This window comes from Leptonychotes weddellii, chromosome 11 (genome assembly GCF_054177405.1).
Source record: "Leptonychotes weddellii isolate Sample4059 chromosome 11, ASM5417740v2, whole genome shotgun sequence".
Classification (NCBI taxonomy): Eukaryota; Metazoa; Chordata; class Mammalia; order Carnivora; family Phocidae; genus Leptonychotes; species Leptonychotes weddellii.
Genome location: NC_138379.1, coordinates 82,859,007 through 82,882,139, shown reverse-complemented (window position 1 = coordinate 82,882,139; position 23,133 = coordinate 82,859,007). Strand labels below are relative to the sequence as shown.

The 23,133-nt window shown below is 53.1% G+C and overlaps 1 protein-coding gene across 1 annotated transcript in view; it reads right to left on the bottom strand.

The window, feature by feature from the left end:
• The window catches only part of DSCAML1 (DS cell adhesion molecule like 1), a 339,900-nt gene that overhangs the window by 12,447 nt on the left and 304,320 nt on the right, over positions 1–23,133 (bottom strand). The window contains exons 17-21 of the mRNA XM_081799396.1: positions 22,127–22,367; positions 18,606–18,752; positions 16,282–16,437; positions 9,185–9,324; positions 2,963–3,116 (exon numbers count right to left, since the gene is read on the bottom strand). Of these exons, the coding sequence (XP_081655522.1) occupies positions 2,963–3,116; positions 9,185–9,324; positions 16,282–16,437; positions 18,606–18,752; positions 22,127–22,367 (838 nt within the window). The remainder of the gene's footprint in view (positions 1–2,962; positions 3,117–9,184; positions 9,325–16,281; positions 16,438–18,605; positions 18,753–22,126; positions 22,368–23,133) is intronic.

The following is a 23,133-nucleotide window of genomic DNA, read 5'->3' as shown; positions in this document are numbered from 1 at the left end:
GCAGACACTTTCAGATGGGAGACACTGATTCAACAAACATTGATCAAATACCTGTTGTGGAACAGGTATCAGAGGAAGCTCTGAGGATTCACAAAATGAACAAGATCTGTTCCCTGTCCTCAAGTTGCTCATCATCCAAAAGGGAGACAGATACTTAAAAAGTATCATGACAGGTGAAAATAGTATGGTAGGGGTAGGTACACGTCACCGTGGGAGCACAGAGAAGGAGGAATGACTCTGCCTATTCAGTGGTGGTGGAGGTGATGGCAGGGGAGGCTTCTGGAATTAGAAGCTTTGACTTGAATCTTTTTTTTAAAGTAGACTCCACACCCAGCATGGGGCACAATGTGGGCCTTGAGCTCACGACCAACCCTGAGATCAAGACCCGAGCTGAAATCAAGAGTCGGATGCTTAACCGACTGAGCCACCTAGGTGCCCCTGAATCTTGAAGGCTAAAAAGGAATTCACTATGCAGGGAAGGAAAGGCATAGCGGGAAGAGGTGACAGCACTGAATAGAGGCCTGGAGGCCTGAAACACATGGGAAGTGTGAGGGTCTGCAAATGCTCTGGGGCAACCAAAGCCCAGGGTGAATGAAGGGGGACGGGTGGTGAGCAAGAGCAGAAGCATGGAGGGCTCCGTTGGCAGAACAAGGAGGATGGACTTGCCCTTGAGGTCACGAGGAGCCACTGGAGGCTTACAAGTAGTGATACGTTCAAAGTAGAGTTGTGGATAAAGCCCTGGCAGCCGGCAGAGGATGGTTTGCTGGAGGATCCACAGATCAGCAGCAAGATGGCAGCCGGAGAACAGGCCGGAAGCGACGTACGGCAGTGGGGAGGCGGTTGGGGGCTCAGGGGGGAACCGCCAGGACTTGGGGTCTGACTGGCTTTGAGGAAGAGATAGAGGGGGTGTGGGGATGACTGCATAATGCTGGCTGGGTGGTGGTGCCCTCACAGAGACAAGACACACAGGAGGAGCGGGGGAGGGGGGAAGGAAGAAGGGGAGGAGGGGGAGGAGCGGGGCTAGGCAGGAGACACCGGAATACTTAGCCTCACACTGACCCTGAGGTCACCCACATGGGGTAGCTAGAAAGCAGTCAGAAATACATGTTCTGGAGCATGAGAGAAGTGGCTGGGCCGCAGATGCTGACGTGGGAGCCAGCCGCCCAGTGACTGAGGTCGCCAGGAGCAGGAATGTAGATGGACAGAGAGGTGGCAGCACAGACAGGCACGGTGGAGACAGGAACGTCCCCAGGGGTGATGGGAGCACACTCAGAGCACCGGGATGCACAAGCCTCACCGTGAAAAGCAAGGCAGGCAAAGATGTCCAGGGTACTTTGGGAAGGTGACCCTCCCAGGTACCTCACAGATCTCTGGGCTGAGTTACGGGTGTTCAGTCAACCAAGCGACCAAGCACTCAAGAGTTCCAGACCTGGTCCCTCCATGTGGCTGGGGTTAGTTCCCTGAATCTCTTGGTGTCTCGGGGTGTGTGTGCGTGCGTGAGTGCGTGTGTGTGTGTGTGAGTGGGGTGGGGGGGAGGGAACAGCAGTGCTCCCCCCACCCCCGGGGCTACGGTAAGGACAGAAGAAGCAGCTGTGGAGACGTGCTCCGGGAGGTACAAAGCCCTCTGGGGATGTGTCCTGTGGACCGCCCACAGGGGAAGGGGCCAGCCTTCTGCCAGGACACCCAGGCCCTCCCACGCTGTCTCTGGGCCAGCGCCAGCTACCCTGGGCGCATGGTAGGTTCTAGGCCCCTTCTCTCTGGAAAGGAAGAGCCCAGGAGAAGGGGTTGGTGGCACCTGGGGGAGGAGGGATTGGGGCTGTTAGAAATGCTGAAGGGGGCGGGAAGAGCCTGACTTGGGGCCAGAAGAGCTCGCACATCACTCTCCATGCTGTTTGCGGGCCGTGCCGACCCCGCCTGGGTGCATAACTGGAAAATGGAGTAACACGGGCAGGGCAGGGGAGCCCCGCTGCAGGCCCCCCATCGAGCGCTAGCGGACTCTGAGCCTGTGGCAGGGGAGGGCTGATGCCTCTTGTGTGCCCAGCAAAGGAAGCTTGACACACCAAGAAGGTGGCTGGGCTGAGGCAGCCTCAGCCTGGTCCTTGGGCCCCAGGGCTCAAGAGTCAGGTGGCTGTGGGAGGAGGCAGGCCTGGGAAGGAGGGGGCCTTTCCGTGGAGGCTGGGAGTCCAGGTAGAGGACATGGAGCTCCCGGCTGGTGGCGGCGAGCTGTCATGCCCTGTGGTTGGCCCCGTGGTTGGCGCAGAGGGCAGACGAGGAGCTGTGCACGGCTGCCTCTTAGGTGTGGGGTCGGGGCCTGAGCACTGTCATTCCCTGTAAAGTGGGGGTGTGTATGCCCCCGTGGCACCCCTCTGCTCAGGCCAGGGATTCGGTGGGGCATTCCCTAAGAACACACACACTCTTTTCAACCCGTGTGCAGCATCTAGCCCAGAGCCTCCTCCTAGCTGCGCCCTCTGTGAATGTCTGTTGATCGAATGAATCAGCAGTCAGGGGCACCACCTCTGCCCGAGGTGTCCAGCCTTTGAAACGGGGCAGTGGGGGAGATCCCTTTGTGGCTCTCTGCTCCGTGTAAGCAGTGTCCCCTGCCGCCACCCCCTCTGGAGATGCTGAGCCTTGGGACAAAGGCTCTGCTGTGGGCTGGGAGTGGGGCTAATGCCCCTTTGTTCAACCTCGGAGAGGAGTTGGGCATGGGGGACCGACCGGGGTGCTGCTCCGTGCCTTCCGCCTCTGGGTAACTGTGCTGCCTGGAGCCTGTTGTGAGGCTTTCTGGGAGTCAGGGGGCAGCAGAGGCCCAGTCTTGGCGGATATAGGAGGGAGGCAGGTGGCCAGCCAGCTCCTCACAGCCAGGTCACGGAGAGGGTGGAGGGAGACAGCCCCTCCTTGGGGAGAACCAGCATTCTAGAAGGGGGCTTCTGGCGGCTTCTCCCGCTCGGCCCGGGCTGCTTACCCTTGCCTGCGGGCTCAATGGTGACCTTCTCGCTGCTGTTGCCCCGGCCAGCAGAGGTGACAGCAGCCACCCACAGCAAATACTGCTGCCCACGGTTCAGGTGGGCGATCCGGTAGAAGAGCTGCTCCGGACTCGTCTCGTACTCGCTGGGAGCCTGCCGGACAGAGGCAAAGGAGTGCTAAGAACCCAGCTTCTGGGCCTCCAGCCTCCAACCCCAGCTTTCCTCGGGGACCTGGGCTCAGAGGAGAGGGTAGCCCAGTCGGTGGGGGGGGGGGGCGGTCAGGGGGGATGGGAAGAGAAGGTCGGATCCTGCCTCATTTGCCCTTTCTGGTTTAGGAGGAACAGTGAGCAGACTTTGTACTGGGCTTGGCTCCGGGGGCTCATGGGCCTGCTCTGGGGTGTTGCTGGGTCAGCCTCAGTTTACCTCTTCGACTGATCCAGACGCTGGCAATTGTGGCTCCAGGCCAGGGAGTGTGAGTGTGTCGGGTGAGTGATGGAGGGAGTCAGGAGAAGGGAGAATGGAGGAAGGAGGGTCCCAGGAAGACCCCTGGGAAAGGGAGTCTCTGGGGAGAAGCTAAATTACCGCATTTGCCTTATTAGGGTTGTAGACAGTCTCCCCCAGCCTGTACCAGCCCCGCTGTCTAATTACCACTCCTTCATTCTGCGGGAGCAAACCGTCCGGGGGAGGGAGGCGGGGGGAGAGGGAGCTCTGAGAGCTTCCCTGGGCAACACTTTATTAACGATTATTAGTGGTATAGATCACCTTATATATTTGTAGGTTATATAAATCTATAAATTTTTTTTTAACCAAATGACAGTTTTGACAAGTTGCCAACAAAACAATATCGGATCCCAGTGGTTTTACCAGTTGCTTTGATGAAAAGATTATGTTGCCTTGGAAACCAGAGGCTCAGATATTGAAATGAATTTGAGAAGGAGCTTTTGATAAGCGCTAGTTTGCAGACCTCCTGTCAGCCCCTTCCCTGGTCCAGGCGGGATGGGGTGGACTTTCATTTTATTTTATTTTTTGGTCAGCCGCGGGGAAGGGAAAGGAGGACAGCACTAGGGCCTCTTTGAAATCAGGGCAGAAGTCTAGGGAGGGGAGCAGCCCCCTGGAACAGATGGGGGGCCCTGAGGCCAGAGGGAGCTAATAATTAGTTATCTCTGCAGTCATAGGATCTTGCACACACATGCTCACGTGCACACACTCACATGCACATGGACATGGAGACACATTCATGCACATGCTGAGGGACAGACTTGCAGACAGATACAGGGTCACAGAGGGCCATTCTCTGTGCCCCGTGGGAGGGCTGAGTGGCCCAATGACTTCTCACAGGAGAAAACATCCTTTCTGGCCCCAGGCTGTCTGTAGGCAAATGTTAGGGAGGAGACACGGGCATCCCTTCAATACACACAGAGCTCCCTGGCCAACTCCTCCTCCTGCCTCCCTCATGGAGACTTGGCCTTGACCCCAGAAGGTCCCTGCTGCGGACAGGTGCAGAACCACCCTGAGCCCTGTCGTTGGGAGGTCTTTTCAGGCCCCAGCACCCAGGACACTGTGTGTATCTGTAGTTCCTACAGGTGCATGAGGTAGGCGGGTATAGGGGCCTCAACATCCACTTGCCCCTTCTTACTAAGTGCCTGTCCCACAGGTCACACACCTTTCTTTCTCAAGGATCCTGGGACCTCAGTTTTCTTTCCTGTGAACTAAGAAAGCAACACAGCTCTGCCTACCCTCTGTGGTTACAGAGAGGCACAAAGGAGGCAAGGGGTGGGTAAGTCCTTTGTAAACTGGGGCATGTTCGTCTCCCGGCTCTTTTGTCTGTGAGGATTGAGGTGTGTCTGTGCATGCGAGGAGAAGAGCTGAGGGGACCTGCTTGTGTGTCAGTGTGTATCCGAGTGGACATTTGTGTCTGCACAGGGCAGGAGAGGCTCGGCTTCCCACCGAAGGTGTTAGCATCACATCCAGATCCCGAGGTTTTCCCTTTAACCTGGACTCCCCAAGAATCTCCTGAAATCATTTTTAGAAACACATAACCATACTCCCAAATAAAGTCCCTGTGGATCAAAGGTTAAAAAGAAAAAGGCAAAACTATGACAATAGAAATGTGATTAGAAAGACATTTCTAATCATAAAAATGAAGGCAAAAATCATAAATAGAAATGATTCATAAATTTGAATTCTATAAAAACAAAACCTATGGCACACCAAAAATAGTACCAAAAGGCAAGCAGTGAACTGGCAAATAACTGCAACCAATATGATTAAAAAATGGTTATTCTCGGGCGCCTGGGTGGCTCAGTCGGTTAAGCATTAGCCTTTGGCCCAGGTCATGATCCCAGGGTCCTGGGGATCAAGCCCCGAGATGGGGTCCTCGCTCAACATGAAGTCTGCTTAAGACTCTCTCTCGGGGCGCCTGGGTGGCTCAGCTGGTTAAGCGACTGCCTTCGGCTCAGGTCATGATCCTGGAGTCCCAGGATCGAGTCCCGCATCGGGCTCCCTGCTCGGCAGGGAGCCTGCTTCTCCCTCTGACCCTCCCCCATCTCGTGCTCTCTCTCTCTGTCTCATTCTCTCTCTCAAGTAAATAAATAAAATCTTTAAAAAAAAAATGGTTATTCTCCTTATATGTAAAGAGCACTGACAGACCTGTAAGAAAAAACCACGAACAACCCAAATGAAAAATGGATGAAGGATATGAATTGACAATTACCCAAAGATGAAAAAAAAAAAAAAACCCAGCCAATATACATATAACAATAATCAACCTAATTAGTAATCAAAGGAATATACCTAAAATAGGACACCTTTATTCAAATCCAACTGGCAAAAATGAAACATGTATAATACCTTGGATTAGCATGGGCATGTGAAACAAGAATATACTTATAATGCTGCTGGAAGCATAACTGGGTTCCAGCTTTCTGAGGGATAATTTACAAACATGTATGCATATCTTAAGAATACCCATACTCTTTGTGCCTCAGGAATTCCTATGGAAATTTACCCTAAGAAAATAATAAAACATGGGCATAAAGACTTTTATGAGGAATGTTCAATGAAGGATTATTTATAATGTTGAACCCTTGAAAATAGATTAAATATAGAATGAGGGTACTGGTTAAATGGATTATATACATACAGGCATTCACCATCATGTTTGAAAAGAGTATTTGATGGGGTGGGGAAGTGCCTACATATATTACTTGAAAAACACAGATTATGTGAAATTTCATTTTCATTTTATTAACGCCCCCCCATAATATATGTACAGATCAAAGACTGGCAGGCTATATACCAAAACATTGCCAGTGTTTATCTCTAGGGAATGAGTACAAGTAATTTTTGCTTTCTTCTCTATTCCTTTTTATTTTATGGAATTTCTGAGAATAAAGTGGCAATATTTTGATAATCTGAGAAAAACAACAAATGTATGGCAATGTTTGGTAAAATTTCTGAAGGGACTCAATGCAGCTCTGGCAGCCCCCGGGGCATCACTCCTGGGAGCCTACACCAGATGCAGTTTCCTTCTAGCCTGAGGATTCTACACATGCATGTTCATACACTCAAGTACGTATGCACACGTTAAGACCCATGTGCATTGCCTCTGACCTCATACTCAAATCCACGGTTTTGTACCGTCATATACGTGCATGTGTCCTCACCCCCAGCACTCACTCCTAGAGCTCTTCCGTAAGTGAATTTGTAATGCAGTTGTTTGGAATTTGGAATATATTTGTGCAAAGCGATAGTATCACACAGTCGCATGTGGTGGTCAGCTCCCTGGGTCCCTCACTGAGGCAGTCCCTACCCCACAAGGTGGCTGGCCCCTGGTGGGACACTGTCCCATGGGGACTCTCCCCAGGAGGGAGAACATGGCCCGGGGTCTCCAGCAGGGGCCGGGCACCAGGAGCTCTGTTCTGGGGCCCGGGAGAGAGGTCCCCAGCCAGCTGACTGGGGGCTCCTAAGCCTGAGTTAATGAGGATGCAGCGCTCCTTTGAAAGGCTTCATTGGCAGAGGAGGAGATGACTGCACAAAGCCAAGCTCGGGAATGAGTACCCTCTCCCATCAATTTACCAAGGGAAACTTGCCCAGTGTCTAAGGCTTTACAATTGCCAGGCTGCTGGTAATTCATTCATCAAACATGTATTTAGTGACAGTGATGTTTCAGGCACAGTGTTGGGCAGCTGGGGACCCAGAGATGAAAAGATGCTGCCCCTGTCCTCGAGGGGCCCTACGGACCAGTGCAGGAGACAGAGAAGTGAATAGCTAGTTGCCATCTGATGCAGTCAGCGTATGACAGAGGATGAAGGGCATGCCACGGCAGGGGTCAGCCTAGGCGGAGGTGTGAGCTGTGAAAAGGCACAGCAGGTGTCCAGAATGGTGGGGAACTTAGAATGCACGTGTGTGTGTGCACATGCGCAGGATTGGGGGACAGGGGAAAGGGGCAGACAGCATGGCTAAAACGCTGATTGGAAAACTGGCACAACCACCCAATGATGGCAGCGCATTCTCATGTGCAGACCCCATGGCTCGGTGGTTCCTCTCATGGGTACACACTCAACAAGCACGCATGCACGCGAGCACCAGGAGACACGTGCGGAGACGCACACAGCAGCACCGTATGTAACAGCTCCAAGCTGAAATCCACCCAAATGCCTATCCATCCATGGGCAACAAACTGGATAAAACAATTCTATATACACACGCGGCTGAAACCCGTACAGAAATGACAGTGAATGATCTATAACCACGCACAACAGTAGGGATGAAATCCACAAATTCAAAACAATGTTGAGTAAGAGAAGCCAGATAAACGGTACGACTTCGCTTATATAACCTGTGAAAAGAGGCGACACTACTCTGAAGTCAGGATGGTTGTCATCCTGGCTGGGGAGGGGTAGGGTGGTGACCGGAAGAAGCACGAGGAGGTCCTCTGGGGGGTTGTAATGTTGTGTTCCCTGCTCTGGGTCTGCTTGCCCCGGGTGCTGTGAAAATTCACGGAGCTGTATGCTCACTTCTCTGCATAGTGTCTGTGAGGATGGAGGGGAGGACACAGAGTCCCTGAAAAGATATTTCTGGGCTTTCCCTCGGGTGATAGAACTCTGGCCTCCCTGGCACGGTGCCGGGCCACCTACGGCTCAGAGGGTAATTCAGAAAGACCACAGGAAAGCCGAGTGGAGGAGGACATGGCACAGTTACCGAGCAATTTCAGGGCAGCGTTCCCGGCCGCCAGGAGCTCATCTGCGGATGCTCGGGCTGCCGCCCATCACGAGCTCCTTGTGGAGGGGGAAGCTGGCCTCCTCCTGCTCCTTGCTCCCCGCCTGAGATGTCCTGAGCACATCTCTGGGATAGTACTCCCAGGCCCCCCTCCGGGTGTGCCCTTCCACCTCCCCACTGGACTGGACACCCCCCTGAGGACAGGTGCACCTGCTCGCGTAGCTAGCACAGATGTGCTCCAGGGTAGTAACCCAGCAGAACTCGGTGGTTGAGTGGCTGGAGATCAGGAAAGGCAGAGGGAAGGATGCAGACTGTGGGCCATGGGTGCATAGACTGCACCCACCCTCATCCTCTCTTCCCTCTCCGTGGGGCCCCTCTGAGCACCCAGTGGAGGGGCAGGGGCCAGCTGCCTGCACTGAACTCCCAGGTTTGGGCAGATATTGCAGTCTGAGTCTTCTCCCCAACAGTGAGGCCCAGCTCTGGCCCAGAGAGAGAGATGCTCTTGCCTCCCCTCAGCTGTCTGCCATCTTTTCTCCTCCCTTTAGCAGGCTCCATGCTGAGGAGGCCACTCAGGGCAGAGCTCCAGCAGCCGTCCAAGCCCAGACCATTCATGCTGGAGAGTGGTTCATGTCCAGAGGCCATGGACCAGGCAGGCCCCAGTCAACAGCTCTGGGGCCCGCTAGGAGCTTCCTTGGTCAGCCAGACCAGAAGAGTCGAGGCCTTGGTCTCCCTTTCACATCTGTTTAGTTGTGACCCCTGACTCAAAGAAGCCTCCAGGGCTTGTAACGACCTTGCAGCCCCTGGAACAGAGGACTGACCCGAGATGGACACTGGGTAAGGCTTCAGCTACTCTTGGGTGACCAGTGTCCATTCTTATCCATCAATTCAGGTAGAAACACAGATGTAAGTAGCCCGCGGGTTTGGCCTGGATGCCCACTGATCTTCAGAGAACTTTTCCCTTTCTCCTGTCCCCCTCCTCATTCAACCCTGGGCCTACTTACCGGCTGGCCAGACCCAGGGCTGGAGCAGAAGATGGTGTACTTGCGGATCACCCCATTGGGCTTGGCTGGGGGGAGCCAAGACACGACCACACTGCTGGCGGAGGAAGGGACAGCTTTGATGCCAGCAGGGGGACCTGGAACTGAATAGGGAGAAGGCCAGGTCAGTTTAGAGAAAGGAGCTCCACCTTTGGGAAAGAATGCAAGGGGGGGAAGAGAGGCGGATCAATCTTGGAGGGCTTCCTGGAGGAGGTATCCTTGAGTTATGGCTTAAAGGGGGAGGTTCCAGCCGGTGAGGAGAAGGGTGATCATTTGGGGCTTGTAACAAAATCTCTGAGATGGAAGCACTGGGAATGGTCAGCTTCAGAACTGTTTGGTCAGAACCAAGGACTTAGGATACTCCAGAGAGAAACAGAACCCATGTGGAATTCACCTTGATTTCTACAACCTTAATGTGCTTCCTGCCTCAATGCTCGACTGGTTGCTTGTATATGGGCCAGGCAAATATACTGGTCACTTTGCTCTTTGGCCTGTGAGCTCTTTGAGGCGGGGGGCTCCAGAGACTCACAGAGTGGGCCTCCTCCTAAGGGTCAGGAGCTGGTGGTCAGCCAACGGCCTGCTGGCTAGGCCCTTTCGGTTTGCAGGAGGGAAAGTCTATCTGAGAATTGGCTGGGAAATTCATCCTAAGGGGATCCCAATTCATATGGATTCTGCCCTCCCACTGCCCCCATCTCTTTGGGCCTGCCTGGCCCAGCTGGGACGCCGGGGCTCTGCTTGGGAGACTGGAAGCTTCCTGTTTTCAGGTCCCCTCATCTCTCCCTTGTATTGTCGTGTACTTGGCTTCCCTCCTGGGAGCTTTATGTTCCTTTGAGGACAGTCATGGCATCCTGCTCAACTTACTTTGCCTCCCGAGCCTCCGTTTCCACATCTATGTGATGGACGTAATCACAACCACATTAATGGTTTGTAGTGACGGTTAGCACTAATTAACATAAAAGCACCTGGCACCTCCTGACCTGTAGAAGACACTCAATAAATGGGGACGATGATCATTTTTTTGCATTCCCTCTCTCAACTCTTAGCTTCTACCTATCACAATTTTTTAAAAAAAATCTAGTAAGTGGTCAACAATTCTAGGCTACATAAAATAATGATCCATCATCACCATCCATCCAGGGGCCCGAGCCCTCCCTCATGGATACAGCCCCGTCATCCCACCCCTGCTAGTACTCTGCAGCTGTGGAGTGCAGGGGACCATGGGGGGACCACTGGGGCAGGTGTGCTAACTGTGGTGTTCAGATTTTTTCTGTCCTTGCATACTTTTTTTTCTCAGTTGCAACTGAGAGGGGTATGTTGAAATCTCTCCCAGGATTGTGGGTTTGTCTATTTTTGCAGTCTTGAGGTGATGTTATTAGGTTCAACAAATTCGGAACTGTTTTATTTGGCTAGTAAATTGGGTCTTCTATCGTAACAGTGTCCTTCTGTATGTCTAATGATGCTTTCTGCCTTAGAGCATACTGCATCTGATGCTGATATTCCAGTTTTCTCTCGGTTTTGCGTGGTATGTCTTTTATGTATTCCTTTCACGTTGCACCTTTCCATACCTTTATGTTTTAGGTGTTTAGTATAAACAACACATATTTGGGTTTTGTTTCATTGCTAGCTAGTCTGACAGTCTTTGTCTTTTCATTGAATAATGTAGTCAATTTATCCTTAATGCAATTACTTATGTATTTGAGCTTAAATACCTCACCTTACTAAATACTTTTTTTGTCCCACCTATCCTGTTTTTCTTTTTATTTCCTTTTGTGCCTTTTTTTGGATTGAGTACTTTAAAAAAATACTTTATTTCCCCTCTCTATTAGCTGGTTATTAGACAGCCTTTCACCACTTTTGGGGGTTATTCAATGTGAATCTTTTACTTACCAAAGTCTAACATCATTAATTGGTACTTTTTTTTTCTCTGACAATGCAAGGGACTTAGAACTTCCATTTACCCTCTCCCAATTTATATGCCATTGTTGTATATTTTAATTATGTATGTATTTTAGGCTCTCCCTGAGATAATATCACTATAATATCACATCATTTTATGCAGTCAATATTAATGGAGATTTACCCATATATTCCCCATTTAATTGCTCTTTCCTCCTTGCATCACTGAGCTCCTACCTGGGATCATTTTCCTTCTAGCTAAAGAATACCCTTTAATATTTCTCTAAAGCAGGCACGTTGGTGGTAAAGTCTCTCAGTTCTTGTTTGTCTGAAAATATCTTTATTTCATTTTAATCTTGGAGAATATTTTGGCTTGGTATAAAATCATAGGTTGATAACTATTTCTCTTACATACTTTATACCACTGCATTGTTTTCTGGCTTCCATTGTTTGTTTGTTTTCATTGTTTCTGACAAATTAGCCACTGATCTAATTGTTGGTCCCATGAAAGTAACTGGTCTTTTTCCTTCTGGCTGCTTTTAAGAATTTTCTTCTGTGTTTCCTGTTTAGTGGCTTTATTTGGATGAGCCTAGGTGTGGACTTCCTTAAGTCATCACCTGCGGAGTTTGTAGAGCTTCTTGCTTTGGGGATTGAGGTCTTTCCTCAGTTTTGAAAAGTTTTCAGGCATTTTATCTTCTGCCCCATTCTCTTTCTCCTCTTCTTTGAGACTTCTTCTCACATCCTCTATGTCCTTGATATTCAGAATGTGGTCCATTGGTCGGCAGCAGCGTCACCTGGGAGCATGTTAGAAATGCAAAATCTCAGGTTCCACCCTAGACCTACCAAATCAGAATCTGAATTTTAACATGACCCCCAAGTGATTTGTATGCACAGTCAAGTTTGAAAATCACTGTTCTATATCTGCTACTTGCTCTTTCATTTTCCATTCATTTTTCTTTCTGAGCTTCTTTTGGGTCTTCTCACCTAACTTCCAGTTCACTAGTTATCTCTTCAGCTGTATCTAAGTGGTTATTAAATCTATCTCTTGAGTTCTTAACTTCAGGTAGTAATAGTTTTTGTTTCTAGATTTCCATTTGATAGTCTCCAATTCTCTTAAAATTTCAATCTTTTTCAGAATAACTATTTGAATGTTCATATTTGATAAAACCTGTGTTTGGAATTCTTGTGGGTCTGTTTCTGTTTCTTTCTCTCTCTCTTTTTTTTTTCCCTATTGGCTTTTGTTCACGGTGTTCCTCATTATTTTTTATTGTATGCCAGACACATCATTTGCAAACTTGTTTGTAGAAATAATTTGAGGCCTCAGATGACGTAATCTTCCTAAAGGGAGAATTCACGTTTGCTTCTGGCAGGTATCTGCAATCTGGGGTGCTAGCAATCCGGGACTACCTCAATCTAACTTCTAGGACTGAGATGATTTGAAGCTGAGATGTCTACTTTGGGTGCACTTTTAATCCAACATGCTGCCCTCATGGTCTCAACTCAAAGTGAGGGGGATTCACCAGATAGACCCGCCCACCCCAGCAGGCCCTGGACTCCAATTCACGTCTTTCTAGTGCTTCTCAGATTCTCAGCCACTGCCTCCAGATTCGGCAAATGTCCCCCCGCCATGGGGAGAGCTGTTCCAAATGCCAGGCTCACCTCCTGGGCCTCCACTCTCTCCTGGATCCTGGCCCAGTAATTCTGCACTCTCCTGCCAGCTCACCGATGCCTTCAAGCAAGTGTTTTAAAAAATACTTTATCCAGATTTCCTAGTGTCCTCAGCAAGAAGGAGAGTGGGCTTGAGTTATGTAGTCCATTACTGGAAGGGCAAATCTTCTGATATGTTTCTCTAAGCTTGGGCCCACTCCTCCCTTCATCCTCACAGCTGCCACCCTAGCACACACCTTCCACTTCTCTGCCTGGATGCCCCACAGGTTCTAAGGGGCCTCTCTGACACTGGTCCTTAACCCCCCACAGCCCCTTCCTGCCATCTGTCCCCTCGCTTCTGTGAGAGTTGCCTTCCTAAAACCCAGGTCCAGTCCAGCCTCGCCCCTCAGTTAAATATCTTTAAGATGGCTTAAAATCCAACTCAACTTTCCCTGGGGAGGTGAGACGTCAGCAAGAGGCTTTGTTACTCAGGAACCAAGTCCAGCCAAGCCAGCCTGAGACCAAGTTAAGACTGGGGGATTTGGACTTCAGAAATGAGCTTGAATTTATTGAGTTTGTTTTCATTTTATCTTTTAATCTATTTTGGTTTTCTCTACATTTCCTGATCTTTTTTTTTTCCTTTGGAAGAATGCAAAATCCTGAGCTGGGGCAGGGGGTGAGGGGGCGGGTAGGGAGTCACAGTGTCTTCAGCTCTTCGTTCCAAGCTCCCACAGCCAAGCTGGGCTTGCAGTGTGGACCTGTCTGCTTCCCGAGCGAGCTGAGAAAGAATGATAATGGGAGAACCTGGTGGAGGTAGGGCCAATGCTGGTGTGGCATCTGCTTGTCTGTCTGCCCATTTGCCTCTGTTCTTTCCTGTTCCTTGCAAACCGAGCCTCCCTCTTGCTCAGGGACCCATGCCCCTCTGTCCCTCAGAGAAAGCTGTCCCCATCACTGACAACCAGGGTGTTTACCACCCCTCAGGGAAGTCAGCCGCGATCATCCCATTCCCCTTTCAGTGACTGGCTTAGCAAAAGGCACGTTGCCTCAGGGTGGCCAATGGGAAATGAGGGTAAATCTGTTGAAGGGCTTCTGGGAAAGATGTTTTCCACTCCCAAGAGAGGCATGCCCACAGGAAGAGACCCCTTCTCTCACTCTGAACTCTGTCTTGTCTGGTGTGATGTCTAAAGCTGCGGTCATTTGGAGATCACGGGAGGGACACCTGACACGCTGAGGAGGGCAGAGCAGAAGGATGGGGCCCACTGGGTTAAGCAACCTTGGAGCTGCCCTCCTCAAGACTCCTTGGTATGTGTGATAATAAATACACTTACTAGTTAAATCTTTTTTTAGTTGTATTACTCACAACCAAAAGCTTCCTGTCTGCTATAGGGATGCAATGGAAAGTAGAGAAGATTTGGAGGCAAGAAGGCCTTGATTCGCCTCCTACAATGAGCTGCATGACCTTTAGCAAGTTGCTTTAGCTCACTAGGCCTCACTTTTCTCACCTTTAAAATGGACATGATAGGTACCTCACTGGGCTCTTGGAAAGGCTCGGTCATGCTTATGACTACACATACTATGTCTAGTGTGGCTGCAGTTCTGGAAGCGACCTCATCTGACAGTGGCTTCCTTCTGGTCTAGGCCTCCCTTTTGGGGGGCACTGAGTCCCTCAGGGGTGCCTGGGTTCACCCAAAGTGGTCATTTCATGGCCAGCACCTTGGTAGCTAGTAGGACCCTGCCATTTGCTAGCACTGCACATTTTAGGAAGGATTTTACAATTAACTTGCTTCTTACAACAACTTGATGAGCCTCTCTGTCCCCATTTTATCACGAGGAAACAGGCTCAGGAAGGTTAAGCGACTGGCCAGTAACGGGCAGGGCTGGGCCATGCTCTTCTGCTGTGCCTACCAGCACCCCTTCGCTCCGCAGAGCCACCTGTGGGGCCCCATTCTCTGGCTGCGCGCATCCCTGTGCGTAGCTCTGGAGGCATCTCTAAAGCGAGAGGTGGAAAGCTCCTTGCGGGGAGGGATGATGCTCTTGGACCTTCGGATTCCCTCGGATTCCCTCGTGGGGCCCCACCTTTGTCAAACACGTCGGGGAGCTTATCGCTCAGATCCTGCATCAGCACAGGATGCTAGGCGTCGGGGCGGGGTGGGGGAGCAGTGGTTCCCATCTAGAGGCTGGGAAGGTGCCTTGTGTGTGGTTCGGAAGCTCTGGAAGGGGCCAGGCTCTGAGCATGGTCGCCGCTTGGTCTGCACACACACGAGCAGGTGGCTCTGCCCGGAGCTGTCCTAGGAAACCTTGATGGGGGGATTAATGGCAGGAAAAGTAGGGCAGGCAGGTTGGTAAATATTTAATTGCTCGGAGCTTAAGGCGGGGAAGGGGGCCGATCAGTGGAAGGGCAGGGCTTAGGGAGAGTGGGGAGCTGGATTAAACCGGTCTGTTCCCTGGGCACTGGGCTGCTCTGGGAAACTCCCAGCCTGAGACCCTCCTCTCAGCAACTCTAACCCTCCAGCAGCTTCTGCCCAGTCGCACAGGAGGGACCCAGACCCTGGGAACTTGGAGAAAACCGAGGCAGCGAGGAGAGGAAGGCATGATGTTAGCTGCTGTTTTGGTGCCCAGGCTGCCAGCCACTCTTCTTCACATGAACCGACTCTTAAAAATAGAGCACCTGCCTCAGAAGGTGTAAGCATCAGCTAAGTGATGGTGTTGTGATGGGGTGAGGAAGAAAGTGGAGGCTGGAAGCAGGAGCCCAGAACTGCGCATGGTCACACACACCACCTCCTGGACGCAGGGGGTGCTTCATATGAACGAGGCCCCCTGGCGGTGTGCAGCGCTGCGTCTCCCAACCTCTTCTCTGCTGGGTTGACTCAGCTCCCAACCTCCCCCACCTCCTTCCTCTGTCACCCCACCCTGGAGGTTTGGCTCCTTATCTCTGCTTTTCCTCCAGTTCTGCCCCAGGGGGAAGAGCTTTAAGATCAGAGCTCCGAATGGAGGCACAGCCCATTCTCTCCCCGAGAGCCTCCCCAGGACACCAGAGTCCAGGGCCTGGCCCATTCTGGGGCCTCTGCAGGATGGCTGCCAAGTCCCTAACCCGAGCTGTGAGGAGTGATGCTCCTCTCCCCATCCCTGCCAATCCCAACCATCTGTATCCAGAGGAAACCAGGCAGAAACTTGCAGGGGAATGGATGCCACAGAAAGGATGCTCTTGGGGTGGAGGTGGGAAGGGAGGCTTTATCTGGCCTCTGACCTAGTGCCGCAGGGGGAGCCGAGGGAGTGGGCTCCGTATGCTTATATGTTTATGCGGGAGTCCCAGAGCATCTCGCCCCCGCCTACGGTCAGCTGTGGTCTCCCCACGCGGGGTCCCAGAGCGCCCAAAACCGCCCTACAATGACTCAAAGGGACAGGAGACAGGACGGTGCACTGCTGTCACCCTTCTCCTTGGGCAATGTTAGCAACAGGCCCTGGGGGAGCCTGGCAGGGGTGCCGAGGCCGGGCTGCGCGTGGCAGAGAGGACTCACCATCCTCCTTGGTCTGGATGTAGAGCACGCTGCTGCGCACGCCGTCCCCGGCTTGGGTGTAGGCCAGCACCTGCACGCTGTAGTTGGTGAACTTCTCCATACCTCGCAGCTCCACCCGCTCCCGCGTGGTGGTGATGTTCTGCATCTCGCCCCACTCTGCCAGAGACAAGCAGCCTCTGAGTGTCACCAGGTGGGCTGTGCCCGGTCCCCCTGCCGCTGTCCCCTCTGCCAGCCTGGGCGCCACTGGGCTCAGACCTCCACTCTGTGGTAGTGGCGACTAGGGGGGCCTGACCTCCGGGTTCATGGGGGCAGATCTGGGGCCCTGCTCCCGGGCCACATCTCCCCCCAAGTGGCCCAACCAGGGTGAGCGGCCTATGCCCAGCCTTGGCCCCAGTGACCTTGCACCAAATTCAACTTAATACCCTCTCATTGGAATACTTCCATCTTTCCGAGCACATTTCCCCTCCTCCACCGAACCCCCTCTCCATGCGAGGGACCCCAAGCGTGCCTTACTCTCAGTACTGTAAGGGGCTAAGTCTCCTTCCCTTCTCCCCACCACTGAGGACACCCTCCCCAGGAAGAACCCATGCAGAGAATCTGGGACATGCTGGTAGAGGGGACAGCCTCCGCCAGAAAGGGCCAGGCCTTCCTCCGGCTCAGTGAGGACCCGTCATCTGGCTCCGCCAAGGGACTTACTGTAGGCTGAAAAAGAGCTTAGGGAGGGGGTCCCCCGGGAAGGCCAGGGTCTTAGAAGGAGGAAAAGAGACAGGCTCCTGAGCTGACAGCCGTCCAGTGGGACCACTGGGCTTTCAGAAAGACAGGCCTGGACACTGGCTGAGGACAGGCTTTGGGGAAGCCTACAGACCCACCCCAGCACCTCCCTGGGGCCCTGCTGTGGGCAGAGGGCCCGGCCACGGGAGGGCAGCGGTATGCCGGGGTCAGGGAGTGAGAACACCATGCCCAGCCAGAGGCAACCCCAGGTCAGTACAGGGAAGCCTCAGAAACCTGAGCAGCGGGACCTGCTTTTTTAGGAAATCAGACACCAGGTAGTCTTGTCCAGGACTGGAGCCAGAGAAAGACCCAAAAGCAGGTCAGTATGGCCAACAGGCCAGGTGCCTTTGGAGATGAGAGAGGCCAATACCTTCCTTACCTGAAGGGGCTGAGCTAGGAACACCGCGGGCTTAGAAAAGAGGAAGCAAGTTCTGGAAAACGAGGGACCACCCCTTATCTGACGCAGCACAAATAGGTGATGCTATCTCACAGCATATGAACTGGGGACACCTCCCGGGATCCCACCCTTGAGCCCCAGGCCACCGTGCTTTTGGAGGAGACAGTGGCGGTGGTGGCAGGGAAAAGCACGTCCTGTTGGCAGTGCACCTGCGCACAGCACAATGCGGGGGGGGGGGGGGAAGGGGAGGGCAACTGCCTTGCAGAAATGACCATGAGCTGGAGCTCCGGATCCTCCAGGGGAGAAGGGAGGGCGAGGGGGCTGGTGGCAGAAAGCTCAGGATCCCGGGAGCTAAGCTCAATGTGGCCTGTTGTGGCCCCCCAGTAGGACATCTCCATGCTTTGGGATGCTGGGCCTCTGGCTTGTACAAGCGCAGACTTCCCCGGTCACCGCAAGGCTCCCGTGTGCCCCAGCAGGCAGGGGCTTGGTGTGTTTGTGGGGCTGCACACGGCGGTTTGGACCAGTGCATCCCAGGGCAAGGAAGGCACCCCCGGGGCTGGACCACTGTCTTGGGTTTTGTCCCTCTGCCATTCCTACCCCAGCTCCACTTCCTGCTCTTCTCCGGGTCCTGGGCAGCTCATCTGCACAGACTACTTGTCTCGCTGCCCGGCCAAGGGGCACTGCACCCCCCTCCCCCCCAGCTTCTGGTAACCCTGCTTCCTCCTTTTGCCCCTTCTGGCCTCGGTGATGATGACTAGTCCCAGGTGCCCCACGCTCGCCCCAGACCCCTCTGAAAGAAGTGCCTTCGTGAAACTCTTCAATCGGCCCGTCTGAGTGTGCCAACTGGTCCCTGCTGGGACCCTGCCTAAGATCCACACATTACATCAGAAAAGCACAGCCACCCCATCACACCTCCAGTCATTCCCAAACACACTGCCGTCTAGGAGCAGCTGGTGTCCCTCCCCCAGCACAGAGGTGACCATGTATTCTGCCACCCACACTGGCCCCGGCTCTGGCCGGGATAGCATGTGCAGAAGAGGGGGTTGGACCTCCACTTGACATCCCAGGGGAAGATGCTCAGCTCAGCGTGGACACAGACCCCCATGTAGCCTGCGCCTCTCCCCCCGAGACTGGCCGTCACTCCTGGCAGACTCACCCCCATCCACATAGAGTGACCAGAAGATGACCCGATAGCCTTTGAGGACTCCATTGAGCGTGCTGCGTGGGGGCTCCGACCAGGAGATGACAGCCACATCGGAGGTGATGGACAGGGCCCGGACATTCTCGGGGGGCTGGCTGGGCACTGCAGGGGGCGGGGCGAGAAGGGAAGGGCCCGGTCAGGGGGTACAGGCCGACATCCGTGGATGCTGAGGGCACAAGGTGATGAACTCCAGGCATGACCGCATGGGGATCCACCAGTGGGCACCACAGCCCAGGGAGTCCACCTACGCTGAAGGTTACAGAGCCTGGAAGGTCTCCAGGCCAGCCCTGGGTCTTATCTGATGGCTGCTGGCCCCTATGTGGCATCCGACCAGGTGGTCTGAACCCAGCCTGGCTCTCGGGCCCCTTGTGTCCTTATGCCAAGCTGAAGGGAAGGAAAAGAAGGAAGTGGTCCCTTCACCTGGGTAAAGGGGAGAAGAGGTTTCATATACACCTTTAGGGTTTCTGGGACCATTACACCTTTGTCCCTGCACATGAACACATCAAAATGCCTCAGATGATGAGAAAACACTTCTGAGACCAACTTAGATGGCCCATCCTGCCTCCAACCCTTCCCACTGGAGAGCTACCGTGGAGCTAACCTAAGTCCTACACCCCAGGGTTGGCCCTGGGGCAGGTCACTCTTTCTGAGATGGCAGCCGGCAGGGCGGCCAGGCTCCAGGAGCCACCTTGGTTGGGGAGAGCTTTGGTGGCACTTCCTGCTGGCTTCCTAGGAGCTGGGGCCAAAGGGAAAGGCCATGTCTGCTTTGCTCTGAGAGGGAGAAAGGAGGCACAGGCTGGATGGAAGGTAATTAGATCCCATTGCCCCACAAGAGGCAACTCTAATTTTTATGAGCATTTAAACGATAATACATCATCCTAACAATCCTCTTTGAGAATGATTATTGTTTCATATTACTTAGGTGTAAAAATATAAGCACCATGTAATTAGGGACCCAGTGTAATAAACTAATACAGATCGCCCGTTCGAACAAAATGAAGGTAATATAATTATGGAAAAGACACTATTGCTAAAGCAGGGGCCCTTGAATACCCCAGGAGGAGTGCTAATATTGCCAGGAAACGATCAGGATCTGACAGGCTAACGAGGGCCTTAATTAAGTATGAAAAACTGCTGAGCAAATGCTGCTGGAAACTTCTTCCCTCTCTCCTCTTTTGTTTTGAAAATGACTCTACAGCCCGTGCTGATCTCTCCCTGTTGGAAATTCTAGGTCCCCCACCCCCGGAGCCGGGGAGGTGGTGCCCTGCTGGAGGCCTGGCCTGGCTGTTTCCTGGGCCGGCCCTGGTGGACGGCAGAAAGTATGTGGCCAGCCATGGCGGTGTGGGCCCGGGGCAGCTGTCCCCTTGGACACGCCTTCCCCGGGCATCCTGGGTCCGCGTCACTTGGTCCTACATCCAGCCTTGCTCCCAAGCGAGAGACGATGGGGCGAAGGAGAAAGAGTATGGGATTCAGGGTCTGACCTGGATTTTGAGCCCAGGCTCTGTTCTTTAGGTGACAGGTGATCCTGGACAGGCTACTTAGCTTCCTCGAAACTGGGCTTCTTTTATGGGTTGATGCCCTAGCTGTTGGCGCTGTGGATCTCACAGGCAGGTGCCCCCTGTGCCAGGAGCACCAGCAGCACCCGGGAATTTCTCTGAAATGTAAAATTAGTTCAACGGGCTAAAGCAGGAGCTGAGAGGAGGTGGGGGGAGGGCCCAGCAATCTGTTTACAGCCCTCCAGAAGGTTCTGATACACACTCAGGTTTGAGAACCACTGGGTTAGAGCACCACTTGGGATGAGTACTACTGGTGTGAAGAGGTAACAGGTGGATCCCCTCCCCCCAGCCAGGCCTGTGGCCAGCATCGCGGAGGGCTGGAGTCGGTGTGGAATGACGGAGGGGGAGGGGCACTGGTTGTCTTCTGGTCCCTCACATCCCTCCCCCGGGGGTTCTCTGTGCCCCTCTGCTTGCTATGTGCCTTTCCCTCTTTCTGTGTTCTCCCATTCCCCAGGGACTCAGTGCTTCATCCCAAAGCCCAGCTTGGGCCCTGGAGCCACTGAATGAGAATCCTGGGAGATGAAGCCGGGGCATCGGTATTTTTTTAAAGCGCCCCAGATAATTCCAATTTGCAGCCAAAGTTAAGGACCACTGGTATGAGCTAATCTACTTCCAGGTGTTTCTGATCTGATGTATCCTTCCTCCCAAGGGTGTCTACGTTTTCAGAGATGAACTACGGAGAAGGCATTGCTTAACCTAAATTCCAGAATGACTCCCCCCACCCCCCACCTCCCCCAACTCAGGACTTTAACTCACAACCCTGAGATCAAGACCTGAGCTGAGATCAAGAGTTGGTTGCTTACACCTGGGTGGCTCAGTCAGTTAAGCATCTGCCTTTGGCTCAGCTCATGATCCCGGGGACCAGGGATCAAGTCCCGCATCAGGCTCCTTGCTCAGCGGGGAGCCTGCTTCTCCCTCTGCCTGCCGCTCCCCCTGCTCGTGCTCGCTTGCTCTCTCTCTCCCTGACAAATAAATAAGTAAAATCTTAAAAAAAAAAAAAAAAGTTGGACACTTAACCTACTGAGCCACCCAGGCGCCCCAAGGAATGACTTTCTAATGGTGGAATGCTGGGTATTCTGTTGGCATTATGCCCTTGGGATGGTGAGTCCCTTCCCTCTGCTGGGGCAGGGTCAGACCCAGCAACGGTTTTCATCTCAGACTCTGGTTTTGGGTTAGGGCTTCAGGAAAGAAGCTTAGGAGAACGCTCTGCTTCTTTTGTCTGCTCTTTGGGGGCTGCAGGCCTCAAGGGCCACATCTCCTCTTTCAACCCAGCAAGGCTCAGGCACAGCTGGCCCTTCTCTGTGCTTGGAGAGCAGCCACACCCCTGCTTCCTCCTAACCCTGTCCTCCTGAAAACTGGGCCCTGTCATTTACTCATCAGAGTGTGGCGTCCTCTCTAGTCCTCAAAGAATCACGTTTTAAGCAGTGGGCTCTAAAGCATCCGCCACATGGATCTTGGAATTTCTTAGCCCCTGTCTCATCTCCGGCCCTCAAATAGGTAGTGGACAGGTTCCAGCCCAGAAGTACAAAGGTAACTTGGGTTCTGCCCCTTTTCCGACCTGCAGGTTGTGAGGGAGGAGAAATAGGACCAGGGTGTAGAGGAAAAGGGCCTGGGGAGAGAGAGGAGTGAGGGCCAGAATGAGGGAGCAACACGGCTGAAGAGTCAGGTGGGTGACAGGCGGGGCTCAGATGGGCAGAGCATCAGCCAGCAATGGATAGAGTGTTGGCCAGTGGATTGAGAGGCCTGGGGGTGCTCGAGGGACCAGCATCTCTTGGGGAGCCAGTGGGCAAGAGGAGATGGAGTGATCCAGGGAGCCCGTGTGCCTCCCCGGACTATGACGGGGCCCAGGAGCAGTGGAGGGCCCTGAGTCCTCGCTGGCAGCCCTGGCTCGCACCCCCCACCCCATGCTCGTGCCCTCACCGTCCTCCAGGGTGGTGGCATTGATCTCGCTGGATGAGGGCCCTGTGCCAGCCCGATTGAAGGCCTGGACCACCACCCCATATTGGGCGAACTTCTTGAGGTTGTCCAGGGTGTAGACCTCACTGTCCCCGGTGGCTTTCATCTCCACGATGCTATACTGTCCGTTGCTGCCAGGGCTGTTCTCCCTGTAGCCAATCTGGTAGCCCCGTATGACGCCATTCTGCAGCTCCTTCTTGGGCGCCTGCGAGTGGGGTGGGGGAGGGGAGACAAAGACACAGTGGGGCTCTGAGATGATGCTCTGAAAGCCAAAGTCAGATCATGTCCCTCTTCTGTTCCCAATACTCCAAAGGCTCCCATCTCTCTTGGGGTGAAAACCAAAGCTCTTACAAACACAGCATAACCCTATACGATCTGACCCCTGTTAGCTCTTGGGTCCATCTCCTCTTCCCCATGCTTCCCCTGCTCCAGCATACTGGCCTCTCGTGGTTCACACTGGGCCCATCTCCATTTCAGGGGGAACGCTCTTTCCTTGGGTAGCCACACAGCTTCCCTCTTCACCTCTGTGGTGTCCTTGCTGAAACGCCCCTGTCTTTTTTTTTTTTTTTTTAAAGATTTTATTTATTTATTTGACAGAGAGAGCGAGAGCAGGAATACAAGCAGGGGGAGTGGGAGAGGGAGAAGCAGGCTTCCCGCCGAGCAGGGAGCCCGATGTGGGACTCGATCCCAGGACCCCGGGATCACGACCTGAGCCGAAGGCACGCCGAAGGCAGACGCTTAACGACTGAGCCACCCAGGCGCCCAAAACGCCCCTGTCTTAATGAGGCCTTCCTCACGCTCTTTATGTAAGATTGCTCCCTGCCCTCTGTTCCATATTCCTTACATTTCTTCCTGGTCCCCATCACCCCTTGGACCCACCTTTTCTTCCCCATGCTTTCTTTTTCGCCATTGTGCTTAGCACCACCGGACACTATTTATTTTACTTATGTGTCCATCTGTTCCCATTAGAA